The sequence below is a fragment of the Bufo bufo genome, chromosome 3, assembly GCF_905171765.1.
Source record: "Bufo bufo chromosome 3, aBufBuf1.1, whole genome shotgun sequence".
Taxonomy (NCBI): domain Eukaryota; kingdom Metazoa; phylum Chordata; class Amphibia; order Anura; family Bufonidae; genus Bufo; species Bufo bufo.
In genome coordinates, this window is record NC_053391.1 from 384,186,777 (window position 1) to 384,209,157 (window position 22,381).

The 22,381-nt window shown below is 41.7% G+C and overlaps 1 protein-coding gene across 1 annotated transcript; it reads right to left on the reverse strand.

Moving 5' to 3' along the window:
* Nucleotides 1-5,745: 5,745 nt before the first annotated feature.
* LOC120993431 (uroplakin-3b-like) lies at nucleotides 5,746-17,634 on the reverse strand. Its single transcript, XM_040421940.1, has 6 exons — nucleotides 17,521-17,634; nucleotides 13,639-13,782; nucleotides 12,319-12,535; nucleotides 9,663-9,739; nucleotides 9,265-9,394; nucleotides 5,746-6,136 (listed from the first exon to the last, which is right to left on the reverse strand). The coding sequence occupies exons 1-6, from the start codon at nucleotides 17,576-17,578 to the stop codon at nucleotides 5,986-5,988; spliced, it is 777 nt and encodes a 258-aa protein (XP_040277874.1). The 5' UTR covers nucleotides 17,579-17,634; the 3' UTR covers nucleotides 5,746-5,985.
* Between the last annotated feature and the right edge of the window lie 4,747 nt (nucleotides 17,635-22,381).

Genomic DNA, 22,381 nt, shown 5'->3' on the forward strand with positions numbered 1-22,381 from the left:
TGCAGCACTGTTGCTTTTAATCCTGCCACTTCAAGGGATAACCCCTGTAATTGTTTCGCCAAAACCGTAACCGGATTCATAGTGGAACAGAAAAAATACAAAGCAAAACAGCAAGCAAAAAAAAAAAAAGAAATGTCATTTTTTTAAAAAAAAGGCCAGATATACTGTCACGACCGCTATCCCAGCAGCAGTCGTGACGCACCAGACGGAGGAGTAGGGGGACCCTTATCTACGGATGGGAAATAGAATGGCCACCCCTGACTAACCCTAAGCTGGCACCTGTCTGCCCTGATACCCTAGACGGGGTGTGAACCCGTGCGGCGAGCAGGATTCCTAAACCCTCAGTCACCCTAACAAGACTAGACTGGGGAAAGGCAGATGGGAGCACTAGTCACCATCACTCACGTCTAGGAGAACAACAGGGGAAGACAGCAACAAACAAACAATCTATAGCAGAGATACACTTATCCAGTCACGAGCAGAGAAGGCAATCCCAATCACGACAGTCCACGCCGGACAAGAGCTCCACAGCAACACCGTCAAATGATCTCCTTCAAAGGTCAGAATAGCACTGGAAGTAAGGACTATATCTGGCAATGACTGCAAGTGAACCTGAAACTAATATAGTAGCTGGGAGTGGCAGACAGGACTCACCTGAGAAGGATGCCTACAAACTCCCAGTCAGGACAAAAAGGTTCACAAGGCAAAACCTGGATGACATACCCTGAACCATGGAGCAAACTCACAAGCTATCGCGAGTAGCAAGTCGCTGCGACCTTCTCCTCCCAGACCTGTCTGGATCAGTCACAGTCGTGACACCGTTTCTTGTTTGTCTTCATGAAGCCAAATTCTTAGTATGTCTGCGCTGTTCCTTTAGTTGAGGAAACGTGTCCCCTGGTGCCGCTGGCGGCAGATTGTGCTTCCTGCATGTCCGCTGAGAGAGTGGTGGGGATTTTGCGCCCTTTTCCTCCTTGTCTGCATCGAACACAGCAGCTGCCTCTCTTTGAGTCTGAAAAGTTGTGGTGGAGCCATCCTCGTGGAATACTCTAAGGAGGGCAGGTGTCATGCCCTGCTCAGGCTATGTGCGGAGGTCTGCCAGATTAGCAGCACGTGTCTAGCCTTTTGTTTTGTTTTGGAGTCAAGCTAGATCCGCCTCCATTCAGGTGCACTGGGTGGGGTCGTTGGTTTCAGTTTAAATCACACCCACTCCCAGTGTTCCCTGCGGGTTATAGCTTCTTTCTGGCTCTGTGTATGCAAGGAAGGAAGGATTGGCTGTTCCTGCTCAGAAAGATAAGTTGGTTTTTTGGTTCTCTTGTGATTTGCTGTCTAGGCTGTTAGATAGACGCCTGCCCCTCCAGGTTCTGAGGGAGCAGGCTGCCTCTATTCCCCTTTCACCATCTTAGGGATCTTAGGGTATTTTCAGTCCAGGCACGAGGACACGTTATTCCCACCTTAAGGGTCTGAACGTGGGCATAGATGTATAGGGAGAGCTGGTAGGGACTTGTCAGGAGGTGACCTTCTCGCCTAGATGATTGTTTGTTTGTCTTTCTGTGTATCTTATACCCTGTCCGCCGTGACAGCAGGATACATCAAAGCAAACCGCATCCTCCTATTTTATACCTCTGAGCACACTGTAGAGAAGGCCCTTCGACGTTTTAACACCTCCGCCGAGAAATCAATAAAGATCAGGTAAGATCCTTGCTGCCACCTCAAGCACCAGTCGGCGATAATAAATCTGGGGGCCATCTGTGTAGCCATCTTCTTTGGGCATGTGTTGTATGTTGCTGTTGCCCAAGTACTCTCTTGTTCTGAATAATATCAAGGGGTTTTATTCGATATGTGGGAAGAGCAGGGAGGTTTTCAGGCGGGTGGTTGAGGAGTGCTCACCTCCTGCTGCCTTTCATGATGGCGCCGGAACCGGAAGTCGAGCACCACCAATTATTTATTGCTATCCTCAGGACGGCGATACAGTTTGGTGGTGCAGCAGGGCAAGGGAGTGATGCCTCCCTGCCCCACCTTTCCCTCTGATAGGCAACAGGCCTTGTAATCATCATCGCACTGCCTGAGCTGGGCAGTGTACAGCTACAAGGAGGTAAGTATTTGAGTTTATTGTTTTTTATTTGGCACCATGCAGTTGGGACACCATTGGGGAGATGGGAGCACTATGGGGGCATCTACTGGGGGCACTAAATAGGGGCATTTTGTACTGGCAGACATAAGAGGGCATGTTCTTGTTCTGGCACACATGTTTTGTACGGGCACACATTTTAAGGGGGCATTTTTTGCACTGGCATGCATTATAAGGGGGTATTTTTGTACTAGAGCACACTATAAAGGGATATTTTTTGTACTGGCGCACATTGTAAGGGAGTATTTTTAGCACTGGCACACATTATAAGGGCGTATTTTTTGCACTGGTGTATATTATAAGGGGTATTTTTTGCACTATGGTACATTATAAGGGGGCATTTTTTGTATTGGTGCACCTTTTAAGGGGATATTTTTGTACTGTCACATATTATAAGGGGGTACTTTTGTACTGGCGCTCATTAGAGGGCATTTTTCTACTGGCACACATTATAAAGAGAATTATTACTATTGGGGGACTATGGGGAACATAAGTACTAGTATGGGCACAAGAGGTAAGGGGGCCCAAGCTAAACTCTTGCACCATGAGCCTTTAGTTATGCCCCTGTGGAAGGCGATGTGCGAAGCAGATCGATTAAGGATACGCAAAAGACCTTTGCCGACAAGTACCCGGAAACAAAACAACCAGCTAAACTTTGTATTCAGAGTCTGGTTTGGAAATGACATCAAACTGGCTCTGTTGCAAACATCAAGAAATAATACAAGTTTACTGGCGCTCTTACTCAATAATGTTGAGTATGCTGCAAGGAAGGTCAGTGCTGCAATGACAAAGTGAAGAAGTAAAAGAAGAATTCCTGACTGCTTCCACCAGACTGGAGGATCGGGACAACTATCAAGTATTTACCATTACACATCAGCATTGCATACTCTCCTTTACTCCTTTAGAAGTACAGGTAGGCGTGACAGTGTCACATATAGATACTACTTATAACTGAGAGGACAGCAGGCGTTGTAGAACCCCACTTCTAGTCATTGGTACTTAGGTGCACATTATTTTGAAAACATGAAGAAATAAAGGCCTCCATCAATCAGGACGGCTGAAGTTGTGCATGAAATTTCAGCAGTGGATTGAAAGTAGCCCCCAAAAATCAACTCAAAGACTGTCACAAATGACGTACAGTATTAGTGCTGAACCTGAAACCGTACAGAATAACGTGTGTGCAGGAACTGAAAGAGACTGACAAAGCTAAATGTGTAAGTTACTGGACTTGGTTGCTGACTATGATTGCTGACAGACATTTGGACCCATTGCTGACTTCATGACGGACGAAGCTTGGTTTCAGTTATCAAGTCACATAAATTCCTGGAATACGAGGTAGGGACTGATCTGCTGAAAATCCCCATTTGACCACAAAACGCCACTTCACGACCAGAAAATTGGCATTTGGTGCGCAGTCAGGAAAATGAATAGTGGGCCCAATTTTCTTCAAATCAACTGTGAATACCGCAATTTACCTGGACATGTTTGAACAGTTTTAAAACCAACTTAAAGCAGAAGAAAAAATGTCCTGCTTTTTCCAACAAGATGGGGCAACATGCCACCCCTCACAGAACTTACTGGCATGGGTTCATGAACTGTTTACAGAGGAGCGAACTGTGAACAAGGGGTTATAGCCACCGCGTTCCCTAGACTTGTCCACATGCGATACAGGGCCACCCTGTATTAGACCTTGTGGGCAACAACTACATTTCATTGTTTTTCATTTTAATTAAAGGTTGTACTATTTTTTTTTGCAATATTTAAAAGCAGATTTTATTAGTAATACCAAAAACTGAATGGAAAGTATATTACAAGTAAATTTAATCTGGTAGAATAATGAAGTTTTTCTATAAAGGAGTACATACATAAAAAGGGGAGGTCTTTCAGTTGGGTATATAGGACCACCATTGCAATTATGGTCATGTTAGCAGCCTCGAGCAGCTGGACTCTAATTATTAGTTGACCAGTGGGGGAGCTGTCAAGAAAAGAGGGTTGTCCCCGTTTGATAACCATGTTAAGGTTATACGTAATCGTATCTCTCATCTAGTGCTAGACATTTATGCAGAAGAAGGACGCAGACATAGTAAACCAATATAGCAATGTTTGTCCCGTTGCATGGTGCCGACTTACACAAAACGGAATATTAATTACACAGCAAGAAATGTATAAAATATTTATCATATAATGAAAGGTACATCATGTATAGTTAGCATGTGTTTGCCTCTACAAGCCATACAACATGATATCATACAGCAGTGGCATCACTCTTAAAGGGGATGTGTAATCAATCACCTATTGTTTAAATCAAGTTTTTATGTTAAACATATTTTTTTAGAATTGTTTTTAATTTACACTATTTCATGTCTGTATATATACTTTATATGCATCCTTTTCTGTGCCGATCACTTTCAGCAGTTATCTCATTATCATCACAGGAAGGATTGCAATGACAGTTATCACCCATATGTAGATAACACAGGATCCATCATTTACATTATGTAATGGTCACAGCTCATCTGCTCTACTCCTCTGCACAGGAAACAAGAGTCCCCTCCTGTCTATTGTGTCTATGGCCCATGGTGGCTGCTGTAAAGCTTATCTCGGGATGGCTGCCCCACATAATCTTCCATGGTAAATAGAATAATAAAATAAAATAAAACAGAAAATAAAAACAGATTAGAAAAAAATAATTTGTATCACTATCTGGTTTTAATTGGCAGAAAAATTGTATGTGACACATTCCCTTTAAAGCTACAACAGTATAAGAATCACATAATACCTATGCCTACCCTAACCTCAGGCAATGGACTCATGAGTAGAGAGAATCAAGGAAGTAAAAGCAAGTATCTGTTTTATTTTACAACAAAGGGATTTTCCCACAAACACTTACACCTTATCCACAGGATAGACCGTACCTATGCTGATCAGGCACACAGGGGTCCAATGTTCTCTGTTTAAATGGAGCGGCTTGGCTCTCTCCGATAGTCCTCTAGAAATGCATAAGGTGGCAGTGGACATGTGTGACCACCATTCAAACAGTTAAAGGGAGTCTTTCACCTAAACTGACCATTATAAAACACTAACCCCATGATCTGCATTATAGTCCCCATATTGGAATGCTACTTACTGTTTAGCTGTCCGTCGCTTATTTTCTTCAAAAAACACTTTTATTCAATATGCAAATTAGGTCTGAAGGTGCCCAGGGGCGGCGTTAAAGCGGCCGGTGCCCAGGCCCCTCGTTGCTTTTCATATGAAACCCCTATAGGCAGAGGCACAAGGCCGGCTAGATGTACGGGCCGGCACATGCGCATTAAACGCTCTTGTGCCTCTGCCCATAATGGGGAGTGAAGTGCGCAGGCGCGGCGAATCTTGTGAACGGCGCTGGCGCTGGATTTCTGAAGAACCTAGGGCGAGCCAGAGGGGTGAAAGGGGAGGGGTTTCATATGAATAGCGACGAGGGGCCTGGGCACCGGCCGCTTGAATGCTGCCCCTGGGCACCTTTAGACCAAATTTGCATATTGAATAAAAGTGTTTTTTAGCGAAAATAAGCGACGGACAGCTATACAGTAAGTAGCATTCCAATATGGGAACTATAATGCAGATAATGGGGTTAGTGTTCTATAATGGTCAGTTTAGGGGAAAGACTCCCTTTAAACATGGGACTCATGATTGATGAGGATTGCAGTGGTCGACCCCTGGCAATCAGACACTTATCCTCTATCTTTTAGATGGAAGATAAGTACTTTTCATAAGAGCAACCCCTTTAACTATCGCTTTTTACATTTTATGTTTAAGCATATCTAAAGTATATTCCAATGAGTATAGATGAGGAAGGATGAATTTATGTGAACACTTATTTACATCTTGCTTTGGTTTTGACGAAACTTATGGCGTGAATGAGTGAAATATATATTGTGTTTTTTGTATGGAGTGATGTAGTCACTCATATCAACTTCTTCCTCCAGTATTCCTTCAGCATCAAGAGTGCGGCACCAGCAAATGTCCTTGCTATGAACAAAGAAAAAAAAATATGGCAGTCAAATATCTTAACAGATTGAGAAGTGAGCAGAGAATACTTTCATGGGTAAATGTGTGGAAATACAGTAAAAGTCAATATAGGTACCCGTTTATAAAATTCAGTATGCTTCCCATAGCCAATTAAAACTTCTGAAATTGTCTGTTGCCATGGAGGCAGTGTGTTCCTTTCTTTAATTAAATTGCTAGCAGTCTGTAGTAAGGGTACGGAGGGGTGGTAAGAGGTTGGGGGTGTGTACCTGCACAGTCTGACAATGGCAGCACTGATTGGATAGAGTCAGTTTGTGTAGGGACACACCCCCAACTGGTTACCTCCCTTCTGTACCCTTACTGCAGACTGCTAGCAATTAATTCATAACTTCTAGCAGAAATAATAAAGGAATGGCACAACATAGAGCCATAAGAATAGATGCTCCAGAATTGGTATTACATGGGGAATGCATGTAGCTATTAAAACAGGCATGTCAGGAGTGATGAAAGGTCCTCTTTAAGGCTACTTTCACACTCGCGTTTTGTGCAGATCTGTCATGGACGGATCCGTTCAGATAATGCAACCGTCTGCATCTGTTCAGAACGGATCCGTTTGTATTATCTTTAACATTGCCAAGACGGATCCGTCTTGTACAACATTGAAAGTCAATGGAGGACGGATCCGTTTTCGATTGTGCCAGATTGTGTCAGTCAAAACAGTTTGGCTCAGTTTCATCAGACGCTGCAAGCAACGTTTTGGTGTCCGTCTCCAAAGCGGAATGGAGACTGAACGGAGGCAAACTGATGCATTCTGAGCGGATCCTTATCCATTCAGAATGCAAACTGGACCGCTTGTAAGAGCCCTGAACGGATCTCACAAATGGAAAGCCAAAGCGCTAGAGTGAAAGTAGACTAAACTAGAACCCTTTTGGTTACTCTTGGGGGATTTTAAGTGCTAGACATTACTTACCACTGGCTTTAGGCTCCCAAGCAGACTATTGTGTTTTAGGACAGCATGTAGAGTGTGATATACCCTATTTGTGCTTCATCTAACCTATTCTATATCCTGCCAGAATAAAAAGATTTTTCACTTGGTAATTATTGCATGAAAGTACATGTAGTGCTGGTTTATATTGCTTAAAAAGGAACTTAGTATCTCCTTCAAAAATCCTGCTGTCACTATATACATAGTTAAAGTGCAGTAGTGCATTGTGCTTATTTTCACAGGTTAACATCATTAACAATCCAATCGTATAATTAACTATCTCAAATACATCTTTACTCTAATAACAAACCTTTTTCACAAAAACTCATATAAAAGTGCTAGTGCATAATCAAGTAACAATATGTATATATCATAAGTTGATATTTCATATCTATACATAATGCAATCCCACAAAATTCATAAGTGGTATCCTAATTAGTATTAAAAACATATGTGCAAAACCTAAAATCATACCTTTGTGCAGGTGTCATTGATAAAAACATTAGGGGAGAGAATCACACGGCCGGCAAGGATCCGGTCCACATGGAATTGGCGTTTAGTAATCTTCAATGCGCATGTCTCCACCGAAACGAAAGCATGATGGGCATGTGCCGGCCCGTACATCTAGCCGGCCTTGTGCCTCTGCCCATAGGGGTTTCATATGAAAAGCAACGAGGGGCCTGGGCACCGGCCGCTTTAACGCCGCCCCTGGGCACCTTCAGACCTAATTTGCATATTTAGGCAACAGACAGGCAGCTATCAGGAACGAATATTTGTTGCTTTCACATGCAGCAATTGTCCCCTCTGCTTGGGAACGAGTGATGGTCACTGTGATGGTTCATCTCTTCATCTTCCTCCAGATTTAGTATCTGTCGGCAGCAAATCCCTTGTTTTATGCTATTGGCAAACAATGATTTTTATGTCCCCCATAAAAGATGCGATCACCTCGTGGATGAACTTTTGCTTCTTCATCTGGTGACCGGCAGCACATTTATATTGGGCAATTATGAGGAACAATTATTTGTGCCAATCATTGCTCCGATCCCTATAGTATGTTAAAAGACCTTGAGGCTGTTTTCACACAAGTGCTAATGGAGCCACAACAGCCATGACACATCTGATAACTGATAATGAGGTTCGTCAGGGTTTCAGAAATTTCTGATACCAGAGTAAGGACCCTATTACACCTAAAGATTCTGCAGATGATTGTCTGGAAGGAAGAGTTCTTTCCCAGGAATCGCCTGCTCGCTAGCGGAGGAGACCACTGCTATTACATGGAGCGATCTCCACCTCAGTATGGGGATGAGCAATCGCTAATGCCATCGCTCGTCCCCATACTGAACCATTGTTTGCCAGCAGCAGAGTGCTGATTACACGGCGCGATCTGCCACCGGCAAATGATTATTTTTGAAAGACTCAAAATACCAGATGAACGATCATGAGGTCATCAGCGGCAGTATTACACTGTCAGATCATCACTAACAAGCATTTATGCGATTGCTTGTTAGCCATGATCTTAGTGATTATCTGCATGTGTAATAGGGCATTTAGCATACAGGGGGCATGGAGTGGCACAGGGCACTCTTAATGCTCACTACAAAGTCACCATAAACCTGAAGAAAAAGAATTATATCTCCAATATGCGTTGTTTTTCACAATAAAAAGAATCCTTTGATCTCATGACAATTAATGTGGTCCCTTTGCGCCTGGTGGTTCACCATTCTCAACTCTACTTATCTCCTTGGAAGACTGGGCACCTGTCCTTGAAGCTTGTGTGACTGCGATTGCATCCCATACAACTTTTGTGATCCTGATACGCATACAGAATCGAGCACAACCTACACAGATGAGCCTAGACTGCCGTGTGAAGTCCATTTTTGGAGGACCCATAGAAATAATGAGTCAATGTGCAATCCACAAAAAATGCATCAAGGCCTTTATTCAAGGGTGCACATCTTGTGTGCAGTCAAATTAGCAGTTACAACTCAAGAAGCCTATATACTGTTCTTATACAAAGGCCCTCTATTTTTTATGTCTGCTATAATGTCCTAGTAGGCCATATAGACAGAGGTTGTCGTTATGAGCTGCTAGTGGACTTTACTAAAATTATAATTATATATAATAATATAAATATTAATGTCATTACCTGCTGGTGGCAAGTGCAGCTATTAGGAGAGCAAGCAAGAGAGCCAGGAGAACTGAGAGAATGACAATAATTACGATCATCCCTGCACTATGTCTTTCAATCCTTGTATCAATAGTATTGTAGTTCGTTCCTGTTAAAAAAAACAACAACATGATTTCACATACATAGTATATACAGGAGCAAGTAATGAATAAATAGCGAAAACTGAATCTAGAAAATAATAGCCAATTATTTACTATAGAATTAAAAATAGCACTTGGAGCAGTTTATTTTATAGAAAAATAGCATAAAAAAATAGAAAAATGCCACCAAAAATATATGTTTATACTTTACATCATTACCCAGCAAGAATTGTGTAGCAGTGAAGTAGAATGAGACACCAGTTCTAAATACGATACCTGTTAGCGGGCTTATTTTGGCAGACCAGCGGGTCTCTTGGATCAGAGTGGTATTGTTCAGCAAAACAAACTTAACGCTAGAAAATAGAACAGTTGGTTGGGATTAAATATTTTAAACTGGTAGAAAATAAGGGTGATGAAGAATATATTCACAAATCACATTTCATTTCAAAGTATAAAAGTATTTTCCAGGTTATGTGACACTGATTTGAACTGTGCTATAGTTAAAGGGGTTTTCCGGGTTCAGAGCTGAACCTGGACATACCCCCATTTTCACCCAGGCAGCCCCTATGATATGAGCGTCGGAGCATTTCATGCGCGGTTCAGAGCAGGGCAAAGGCTTTTTTAGGAGACCTGGTGATTTATCGGGCTCTCCATGGGGAAAGTTAGGCGGAGGCTTCCACCTAGCAGTGAGCCCGGTGACATCACCGGCACTAATGGGCGGGCTTTAGCGCCCCCCTAGCTAGGGCAGCGCTAAAGCCTACCCATCTGTGACGGTGTCGTCACCGGCAACACTGCTAGGTGGAAGCCTCCGCCTAGTAGTGTTAAAAATATAAACAAACAGCCCTTGCCCTGCGCGATTTAGTGCAGGGCAAGGGAGAGCATCGGAGCATGAACCCAGACAACCCCTTTAAAGGAAATCCACCAACAGCGACCTTCCTATCCAAATGTTTGTATAAACACATAGCTGTAGTTCACTTGATTCAAACAGTGTTTTTCTTTTGTTGATTCGAGGCTCCGTTCCTGAGTTGTGATTCTTTTTCTTAATATGCAAATCATTGTTGCCAAATCATCATTGCTCTTGTTGCACTCAAGCTCTGCTCCTTTCTGTGGCCAGCCCCTGCCTGGTTGCTTTGACTGACAGGGCTAGGCAGTGGCAAAGCAGTAAGGGAGGGGCTGGCCACAGAAAGGAGCGGAGCTTGGGTGCAACAAGAGCAATGGTGATACTCTCAGAGGCACCAGAGGCATAATTTGTATATTAAGAAAAAGTATCATAACTCGGGAACAGAACCTTGCATCAACAAAACAGCGTTTTAATCAGGTGAACCACAGCTCTTACCTGGACAGGGACGTTGCTGGTGACAGATTTCCTTGAAAGTGGTATTCCCATCTCAGATATTGATAGCATATCACTAGGATATGCCATCAATGTCAGCCCCTGGGACCCACTCCTATTTCCAGATCGGGCTCCCCAAAAGTGACTTCTATATTCACTGGCTCCCTGTCTCACCACTTACTCTAGTAAGCCACAGACTGTGGAACATTGCTGTTGTTGGGGCACAAACTGGGACATCACTGCTGTATGGTGGTTCAAAGAGAGACATTACTGCTGTGTGGGGGTTTTATCACTTCTATGTGGGGGCAAAAATTAAGGTACTGCTGTGTAGGGAGTACAAAGGGGACACTATTGTGTGGGGCACTCAGAGGACACCATTGCTGTGTGGGCAGTGAGGCACTATTTCTGTTTGGTGAACACTATTACTGCATGGGACACAAAAGGGGTTACTTTTTCCTATGGTACAGCATGGGAAGAATTATTACTGTCTGGGGCACTATAGATGGTAAGTGTATAAAGAGGTGGGAAAAAGGACTGTCATAGCCAATTTGAAAAGGAAAGGGAAAATTTCCAACCAGAGAGGACGACCCATGTGAGTCACTGTAATCACCTGTCCTGTATTCAGCACAGCAACTTTGCAGAACTGATTTCTACCATGATATGGTCACTATATAGTGGTAATATTGGTCTTTGTACTTTTGTTTTCTTCCGTAACAATATGATTGTGTTATTCAGTCTTAATATCTGGTCACTGTGTAGTGGTTTTGGCCCTTGTATAGGGGCATGATTGGCAATTATTGGTAATATTGGCCTTGGTAACCTTGGTTTTGTTTAGTAACAGTAAGGTAATAATATGTAACTTTTTGGGGTAGTTTACAATATAAATATAAATATATATATATATATATATATATATATATATATTTATATTTATAGAGCCTAACAATACCACAGCAGACCTTGCACATCTGAATAAGAAGATGGAGGGAAGGTTTTTTTTTCAGGCTGCGGCTAGGAATTTTTTTTTCCCTTGGGCGCATAACACACTAGTTATACACCCTTGGACGAGACATCATCACTTCTGGTCTGCCAGGGGACTGGTAACAGTGGGGATGGGAGTCTCAGTGCTGGAATGATGGTTCTTGCAAAAGGTTTTTTTCCTGGTGCTCACTCAGACCTCAGATCAGACCCCCAAGCTCCATTATAAAAAAATAAATTCATACATTTACCTCTCCTGCTCCGGACATTGATGACAATCACTTCTCCCTGATCTTCTGCTGAACTGAATGGTTCTGTATACGGTCCGCAAAAAAAAAAAACGGAACGGGCAGGGAAAGAGAATACGTTTGTGTGCATGAGCCCTGAAACTGTACACAGTCAGGACACGTGCAGTGAAACGCCCGGAAGAAAGCCAGGGAGTGGTGAGTACAGCCATCGCAGCACTTCCTTCATTGCTCTCCGCGCCTTCTGCATGCTGATGTCCGCTTCATAAGACGCACTGCCATTTTCCCCCCACTTTTGGTGAAAAAAGTTTGTTTTATAGTATGAAAAATGTGGGTATATAAAAGATATAATGAAATACTTCAAAAATTATCTTACCGATAAGGTCCATTTTCTGTTAAAATGCCATTACAAAATGAAACATTTTGACAATCTAGTTGAGTTCCAACTGGAATCATGGCATTGGGTGTTGGAACAGTATCAAAGCATGGGTAGGTAGTAGCTGGCCTCTTGTAGATATGATAGTATTTTTTAGTTTGGAATAAATTGTAATTGGATGGATTACTAAGATTTGCTGGAGTCAAACTTGGCACAACTGTTGGAGGAAACAAACTGAAAATCAGTAAAAATAACAAAACCCTGCATTTATTGATCGTATTATGATCTGGTTGTGACAGGTTTACTTTTTTTTTATTTATTCAATATACAACTGAAAGGGAAAGAAACAAAATAGAATTTCCTATTTTCATTCTTCACTAGGAACTGCACATAATGAAATGTTTTTCAATTTCAAGCCAATGGTTGCCAACAAAGCATGTGTCTCTCTGGTGCATTTATTGTATTGAATAGCTCACTGGGAGAAATTCATCCAAACTGGCATTTTATACAACAAGATTGATCTACGGTAATTTGAGCTGGAATCAGATGCACTTAATTTATTAAGAAGTGCAGACGTTGTCATAAATTAGGTGTCTCTCTGGCCCTCGGTGCACCAGAAAGTCAAGATTTTAGCTATAATTTATGCCAGCTTGTCGCCGTAAATTATGGTATATTTGCCAGGCTGCTGAGTGGGAAGAGTGACAAACACCTCAAAAAGTCACACATTTTTTACACAAATGGTGCTTGCGAAGGTTGGTGACTTCCTAATACCACTTTACTGGCACACAAGTGATAAATTCCCCCATGATTTTTCGAAGCCCCATACAGATGGAGGATAAACTTGGTACACAGCTAGACACTCTCTTTCCTGCTAAGTCCGTTTCCCACCAAATGATGCCCCCTTCAGCGGATGAAGTTGCAGTGGATTTTTCTTTTTGTCTTCATAAGTATTTCTAAATTTATATGTGACAAATAGAGCCAAAAATGTGGTGCAAATTATGGCAGAATTCAGACACAATCACAATAGTAAAAGTAGGCCATGGTGTATATAGTGGAAAGGTTTTCCATTGCGTAAAGAATTGTACAATTATATGTGGAAAATGATGCCTTGGAAAATTGTGAGTTGCAGATTGTTTGAAGTCATTTTCTGCAGTGGAACTGTTTGCAGTTGACTGTAACTTGACCCTGATGACCACCAAATGCTCTGAGCAGCAGTGATCCTGTATACTATAGTGCAGGCCTTTCTGGAAGGAAGCTAATTTTTCATATATACTGTATATCTATCTTTTTATGGAAAAGAGTATAGATAGATTAACATACCCTTATCCAGTGCAATAACCAACCACACATCAGTTGTGTTATACTGCTGAAAAATGCACTGTGGCTCGTCAAGTGCAAAACTGTTATTTGTCAGTTTCCCCAAAACTTGCTTGCCTGTAACTTGAGGAATATAAAATCGAACCCCTGAAAGTGAACATAACAATCAATTAATAATATTTAATTCACAGAATTCATATGCAGGATAAGATTGGCCCACCTCTGGATCCTCTAGTGGGCCAGGAATGTGACATGTTAAAGGGGTTGGCTACCCTATGGGGGTTTTGGGAATCCCCCCAGGGCAGACTTGCAAAAAGAAACATACTTACCTTCTCCTTGCCACTGGTTCCCAGCTCCTTGACTTCCTGGCCTTCGCTGCCTTGATCTGTTCCCCTGCTGTCAACATCAGATTTGACACCGCTGCAGCCAATCACTGGCCGCAGCAGTGACCTGCTCCCCTTGCGTCACATGCTCAATTGACATGCGGCAAGGTGCAGGTCACCGCTGTAGCCAACAATCAATACAGTGGTGTCAACGTCGATGTTGACAGTCAAGGACCCGAGCCAGGCAGCCGAGGCTGTAGAGTGAAGGAGCCAGAAGGCAGAGGCAGGGAGCAGGTAAGTATGCTTTCTTTACAGGTATGCCCAGGAGGGGGATTTGCCAAAAATGATTGACCTCTGTGGTGACAAGTTCCCAAGTAGCACATCACTCCTGGGTAAAGGGCTGCATGGGGACACATCACCACTGAAGCCATCCGGAAGTTTACAGGACAGGGACCAGAAGCCTAGTGAAGAAAACCAGCCTAGTGAAGAAAGCCATACCTGCATCCCATTGAATTGTTAAAGGGGTTGTCTGGGTTCAGAGCTGAACCCGGACATACCTCCATTTTCACCCAGGCAGCCCTCCTGATTTGAGCATCGGAGCAGTTCATGCTCCGATGCTCTCCTTTGCCCTGCGCTAAATCGCGCAGGGCAAAGGCATTTTCAGGAGTTCTCCATGGGGCTGCCAGGAAGCCCAGTGACGTCACCAGCACTGATGGGTGGGCTTTAGCGCTGCCCTAGCCAGTAAAATGGCTAGGTCAGTGCTAAAGCCCGCCCATCAGAGCTGGTGACATCACCGAACACACTGCCGGGCAGGAGCCTCCGCCCCGCAGTGTGTTGTTGTAAACAAAAGAGCCCTTGCCCTGCGCGATCTAGCGCAGGGCAAGGGAGTGCATCGGAGCATGAGATGCTCCGATGCGAACATCAGGGGGCTTCCTGGGTGAAAATGGAGGTATGTCCTGGTTCAGCTCTGAACCCGGACAACCCCTTTAAAGATCTGTTGCTGTCTCAGCTTTGATATCTGCATATATTGCATTATAAAACACAGTAAGCATTTTATGGGGGAGTTTTGGTGCAGCAGTTGAGCATTTCTTAGCAGATTTGATGTTTTTTTATGGTACTGTAAAAAGGTACCAGGAATAATTGTGGATGGAAGGTATGTGTCACCATGTTCCTGGCCTCGGTGAAGAAAGAGCCGGTATTTTATGTGTCAGCAGCAGCTATTGCTAATTGACACCGTGAGATTTAGCATGGCTGTCATAGCTGATCCGGAATGGCTCTTACTGGGAGTAGTCAAAGTGCTGGGTGGGTGACTACTCCCCATGTTTCAGGCCGGGTTTTGCCAGGCATAAAAACCAGCCAGCACTGCCAGGTGTGGTGGATTTACCTCCCTCTGACAGTGGAACTCAGGAGTCTGTGTGCTGTGAACTGAGGGCTGTGCTGGGATTTGAGGTTTGAGCCGGGCTGGAGGACTCAGGCCCCTCTAAAGGCGAACAGGCAGCCTATGGACTTGGTGAGGCTAAACGGCTAACAGGGTGTGAATTAACACCCAGGAGAAAAGGTGACTATGATTTTTTATGGACTTTCCTTGTGTGTGAACAATCACCAAGCCACCTGCTTTTTGTGATACATCTTATCTGCATTTTGTCATACACCAATGTGCGAATAAACACCGCTGTTTGATTCAAGAACTGTGTACTTTGCCTCTATACTGCATCCGCTAGTCCTAACTACCAGAGCGAATCCCCACAGTATATTATGACATTTTTCTGGTGTTTTTTCCCCATAGGTTTCTCCATAGTACTTGAATCAATAGTAGGAAAAAAGCAGTTTTTTAGAGTCTTCTAAGAAAAAAGCATGAAAAACACTGCACAAAAACACTAAAACTCATAGGAATCCCCCCTGGTCAGACTTACAAATAGCACTCAGGAATTTATTACAAATAGCACTCAGGAATTCTGACTTTATAAAGTTACAAAATAAAAACTGGAGGAACATTCCGTGACAAAAGTGTCAAAAATGCTCTACATTTAACAAACATGTGACATTTAATAAATTTGGTGGAAAGTACGCCATTACAGACTCAAGCAAAGAATGACTTCTTACCCTCATGATAAATTCCCCCCTTGGCGCTTTTCACAAGTAAAACAAAGATGCCATAAATAAAATATGTGTGTGAGAAGTCATATGGTAAGATAACCAAGTCCAATATTTTTGGACCATCATTATGTGATCTATAGATTTATTTGGATACAATGTGAATTTCATTAGACTGTTTTATTTCATTCTCCTTTTCCTCTTGCTTTACCTTCAATAAGCTACAGTAAATGCACAGTTCGGAAATAATGCTTCTTGCTTCCAAAACAGAACAAAACGTATCTGGAATTTTCGTACTATTTTCCTCTCATTTTTACATGCAGAATATCTTTGATTCTACAGACCGATTTCACAGAATTTATGATCTAGACCAGTGGTCAGCAACTTCCGGCACTCCAACTGCTGTGAAACTACAATTCCTAGCATGCTCCATTCATTTTTTTGTTAGTTTGGAGAAGAGCAGAGTAAGTATGCATGCTGGGAGTTGTAGTTTCACAACAGCTGGAGTGACGGAGGTTGCCTACCCCTGATCTAGACAATTTTTTGTGAAATGCAAATTTATAAGAACACACTACACAAATTGAGATGCTTCTTTTCCGGGTGTAGGCTGACGTCATCGGCGCAGGCGCACTGAGGAAGGAGCGGGCAAGCGACCGTCCTTCTCTCAGAGCGCCTGCGCCGAATGAGGACCGGTACGGCGCAGGCGCGGGATTTTATGGGCAGAGAGGGCCAGCGAGAGGAGGAGAGCGCTCGCTGGCCCTGTCGATCAAGTGGAGGAGGGGGCGTGTTTATAGTCCTAGGATGCGGCGGCTACCAGCAAGTAACCGCCAACTTGCTGGTAGTGAAGTAATTTGCATATTATAAAAGTACGATTTTTACTGAAATTACAGCACAGAGACAGGTAACAGTGATATATATGGACTCATCTGACATTAGCAAATAGCTAATGTCCGATACCGAAAATTGCTAAATGGGGGGTGACAGAAGCCCTTTAAGTACAGTAATACAATTGATTGAGCACTTACTATATGTATTTGCAATGTATGAAATATACATGCTGAGATGGGGGGAATTTAATAAATATCATCTGCTAAAACTGCTCTTGTGCGCCAATTTGATAAACTTTAAGTCTGGGGAAATCTGGCATATTTCCTTCTGAAGATCCCCTTTGTGTATAGTACATGGAACATATAAAAGCTAAATGCCCACTCAGTAAAATAAGTAATATTTTACTGTTAACCACAACAACAGTATTAAAAATCTTATATTTTGTTTGTTCAAAATATGAAGGAATAGTGACAAATATTAGAAAAACATAAGTGGCTATAAAGTAGTCATCTGCTCGAACATTGGGTAAATGTAACATAGAAAATATGACTAAAGGTAACACCTGCCTTCATGCCCGAGATGCAATATACTAAAATTCAGGTCATATAATTTCATATTGAGAAAATATACATTGCTTTACCTGCAAATGTGGCTGAGACCCCCATCAACAGGAGCCCAAGTTTTATGAGCAGATCCATGATAGGATGGTGTATTATGATTTTAATGCAGTGGTGTAACACAGGAGTAGACAAAGAATTTGTTCATCTCGATAGAGTCCATTGTTAACTTCTGAAAGTATTTCTAAGAAGGGTTGGTGTGTTCCCTGGGGATATAATGGTGTCTTTTAAGTTCATAAATTCTTGCATAATGAAGAGAAGAATAGAGGACAAACACGTCAGACTAGTTTAAGACTTATAATAATAGTATAATGTGAGGTTATCTTGCGAATTATTAAATGTTTTAAGGGATCCTTATATTTTCTTAAAGAGCATTGAGGGAACCAAAGTATATCAATTTCTACTAATAAAGTCCTGATGGTGAAGATTAGACAAATTGTTATATGACACATTGCGCACTGGCTAAGATTTACAAGTCTTTGGTAAATGTCAATAGGTGTGGTATTTTTTTGTGTGTGCGTGTTTGTTGTGCGTAAGTACCAGAGGTATTTTTAGCTAGACAAACCCTAACTGAAGGTAAAGTTGTTGGGTCACAGAACATATCTCAAAGGAGACTAATACAAGAAAATATATTATATGGTATGAAACTCAGAATGTTGGGGTGTAAGAAGAAACCGAAAACCCACATAAACACAGGGATAACATACACATTTCATACAGTCATACATGTTGTCCTTGGCCAGATTCAACCCCAGAACTGCAATACAAGAATGTGAGCCACTAAGCCACCATAAAACCCAATCATGTGAATAGACTTCCCTCCTAACACTGAATTTTTCTGCAGCAAAGATCAAACTAGGCAAGTCATTATGGTGCCCAATTTTGACCACAAAGACAGAGGGGCCAGATTTTTGTTTTCTCCTTCATGCTCTTTCTTAAAAGCTTTGTCCAGTTCTTTACCCCCTTCTTTGCTAACAATGGAGTTCCTGTATGGAAAAAGTCTTGCACAGGTTCTTGCCACCCAGCAGCACAGAGGATTGATTGTGCCCACTCCCTTCAAAAGCCACATAGGCGGCCAATGTGGTTAGTAGATCCTTGACTCACTGTTTCCTCAAACATGAAGATGAAGTAATATCTGAAACACCACTGAATACAAGACATCAGTGTGTGCTTGGTATAAGGATGCTATGTAAAATCCAGTTGCAGCAATGTCCTCTACCATTACTAGCAGGATGCTACCGGCCAGGAGTCAGTTGCCTCCCAGATGTCACTTCATCTTTAGACAGATCATTTTTACTGGGAGAAAAGCATTTGAATTCCTGTGCTTTTAAGACCGATAGTGATACCTCATAAAATAGTCATTAATTAACATTCACCATATGTCTATTTTGTGTTTGCATAATTTTGTAAATCATTGTAATTTTTTTTTTTTTAGGACGTTAGTAAGCTTAGAATTTTAGAAGAGATTTTTCAAATTTTAAGGACCAATTCAGTTTTGAAATGACTTTATGGGGCTTATATAGTAGAAACCAGCTGCAAATGACTACAATTTCAGAAACTACACCCCTCAAGTTCTTCAAAATGTTGTTAACCCTTTACATGTTTCACAAGAATTAAAGGAAAATGAAGGCAAAATTGCTAAATTTAAAGGGGTTCTGCACTTTGTTTAAACTGATGATCTATCCTCTGGATAGATCATCAGCATCTGACCGACAGAGGTCCGACACCCGGGACCCCCGCCGATCAGCTGTTTGAGAAGGCAGCGGCGCTCAAGCAGCGCCGCGGCCTTCTCACTGTTTACCGCCGGCCCAGTGACGTCACGACTACTATCAACTGGCGTGGGCGTGGCTAAGCTCCGTTCACTCCGACACCCGGGACCCCCGCCGGTCAGATGCTGATGATCTATCCAGAGGATAGATCATCAGTTTAAACAAAGTGCAGAACCCCTAAAAAAAAAAATGTAATGCAAAAAAATTGGAGGACGGCTTACCCCTTGCCACTATGGTAAGGTGCTCTATTCAGTTGATATACCCAAATCAAAAAATAATGGTAAATAGTGATTATGAATAGGCACTCTAAACAATTGGGATCACTAGGAAGCCATCTGACCAAAATATAAAAATGTAATAAAAATAACAGTTGATTAAAAATACAAGATACAGAAACTGGAACACAGAAATATATAGCTATATGCGATCCTGTTCGATAATATAATGTACCAATTGTATTTAACTGCAAGATATGATTTCAGTATTGCAGATTATCAATAATGTGGAAATATGACGCATAGTAGGTATCATGTCTAAAAACGCATATTAATATAGTCACTTGTTTTATAGTATTTGCTTGCTTTCTGGTAATGTCCTCTTTCTTAAAGGGTTACTTATAGTATCATTTATGTCGATTAAATATGCCTTATAATTTGTACAAATCAACCTTGTAAGTCATAGTCTTTCTTTTCAATCGGTAAAATCAATGGTTAGTAGTGCGTATAGTGTCCACGGTAAACAGTGCGCACTACATAAAGGAGAATGACACCAGTTGAGAGGTAAATAGTGTCCCACAATTAATAGTTACCTCTTAATTGTGGGATACAATTTACCTCTCAACTGGTGTCATTCTCCTTGGTGTAGTGCACACTATTTACTTAAGAGAAGGAGTTCCATATGGTTTTTGGGGGGCAGATTTTGGTGAAATAGTTTACGGGCGTCATGTTGCTATTGATCAGCCTCTCGACACCAGTACAGCCATTTTCTGAAAATCATATATTTTATTTTTCTCTCAACAGAGCTTTGTCATTGGTTCTATTTGAGGGTACATATGACTTTTTGATCACATTTTATTTTGCTTTTTGGTAAGCAGGATAACGAAAAGGCAGCAACTCTGTATTGCTTTTTGTTTTGTTTTTATCTCTATTCAGCTGGTCAGTACGATTACAGAGATACCAATTTTAAATAGTTTTTTTTTATGTTTTACCACTTTTATACAAAGCATTTTTTTTTAAAAAAAATCCTGGTTGTTACCAACATAGCGATACCTAATATGTCTATTTTTTTGTTTTTGTTTGCAATCTTACACAATGAAAGCATTTTTGGAAAAAAAATGCTGTTTCTATGTTTCCATTTTCTGAGAGCCATATTTTTTTTATTTTTCTGCCAATTATCTTGCGTAGGGACTCATTTTTTGTGAGATAAGTTTTCAGTGTTACCATTGTGGGGTATTTTTTGATCGCCCGCTACTACACTTTTTGTAAGGCAAAGTGACAAAAAATTTTGTCACCATTTTTATTTTTTATGGCTTTTATCTGACGGAGTAGTTGATATTTTTATAGAGTCGATCATTACCTAATATGCCTATTTTTATTTTATTTATTTTTTTGTATATGGCTTGATGAGAGGAAACTTATTTTTTTTATTTTTAAAAAACACTTTTTTTTAAAACTTTTTTATTATTGCCCCACTGTGGGACATTAACTTTTGGGGGTCTGATCCCCTCTACAATGTATTACAATACATTGTGTATTGTAATGCTTTGCCTGTCAGTGTAACACACTGACAGAGTGCCTATGAGACCAAGCCAGGAGGCTGGGTCTCACAGGCTTCTGTAGGAGGCAAGCCCCGATGTCAGCCATTGGGGGTCTTTCTCCACAGCACAGGGACCCGATAGGGTCGGAGATCCCCCTCCCTCCACAAACCCCATGCATGTTGCAGACCTTGGCATACAAAGGTTATATGTGCCGGCATCTGTGTTTTCACCGATGCCCGGCGGGGGCAGCAAGGGCTCGGCTGTCAGGGAAGGGGTTAACTTTCTCTACATGATAAATGCTATTTGCTGAAGTGAGACAATCCATTAAAGGAGTTATGACACCTGCAACATTTATGGCATTGTCACCTCTGGGACCTGCTCCTATCTCAAGAATAGGAGCCCAGCTAGGAATGGAGAGGTACGCTGACTTGGCTCTTTTCAAAAATGCTACTGAGGTACAGTAAATGGAGAGCTGCCCATGTAAGGCCACCTTTTTATTCCTGGCCATGCACGATTGGGCTTTGTTTTTGAGGTAGGAACGGGTCCCAGAGATGGTATCTGCACCTATAGGAGGTTTACAGAATATCCTGTGGATATGCTATACATTTCCCGGATGGGAATGACCAGCTAAATGTTTTCTTTCTTGCATCACATTTCAGTAGCCATTTTTTGGTACATATAAACAACTGTGTAGTGTATATAAATTTATTGGAGGGACAAATATATGAAAACTATTCATGCTTCAAATTGAGATTAATTTTCAGGTTGTGGATAGCTAATAAGTTTTTATTTTATTTTGTATATATTGTACACACAAAATAATGGGGAAAAGCCCAGCACTCCAGACATTTTTTAATATTTTGCATTTTTACACCGCTAATTTCAGTTTTGAAAAGTGGGTGGGAAAGTGATTAGCTGTGTTAATGAGCTTCAGATTTATCAACTGAGACTTTTCAAAAAGTCACAAAAACATTGTAAACTTGCTACAGCAGTGGGGTGGCAGGATTTCTTGACAAAAGTGTTATGTTTAAAGACGAGATTAGTTACACCAAAGCAGACTCAAGGAAAACGTCAAATATCAACCTCATGATAGATTCCCCCAATGTATTGTGTGCTATGTACTAACTAAACATTCTTTTTAAGTTTATTTGCAGTGTGTTATTTTGCTTCGATCTTGTCACTGGGATTGAAGAGGCAAGTCTGCTCTGTTCTGTCCCCACATGAAGGCGAATGAAGGTGTAACTGATAATGACTTTGTGACTGTCCTACCTTCGTATCCAAGCAGTGGAGCAGACCGGACCGGCAGATGCTCAGGTTAGATGGATCCAGATGTAGACATAAGGATGCAATCAAACGTGG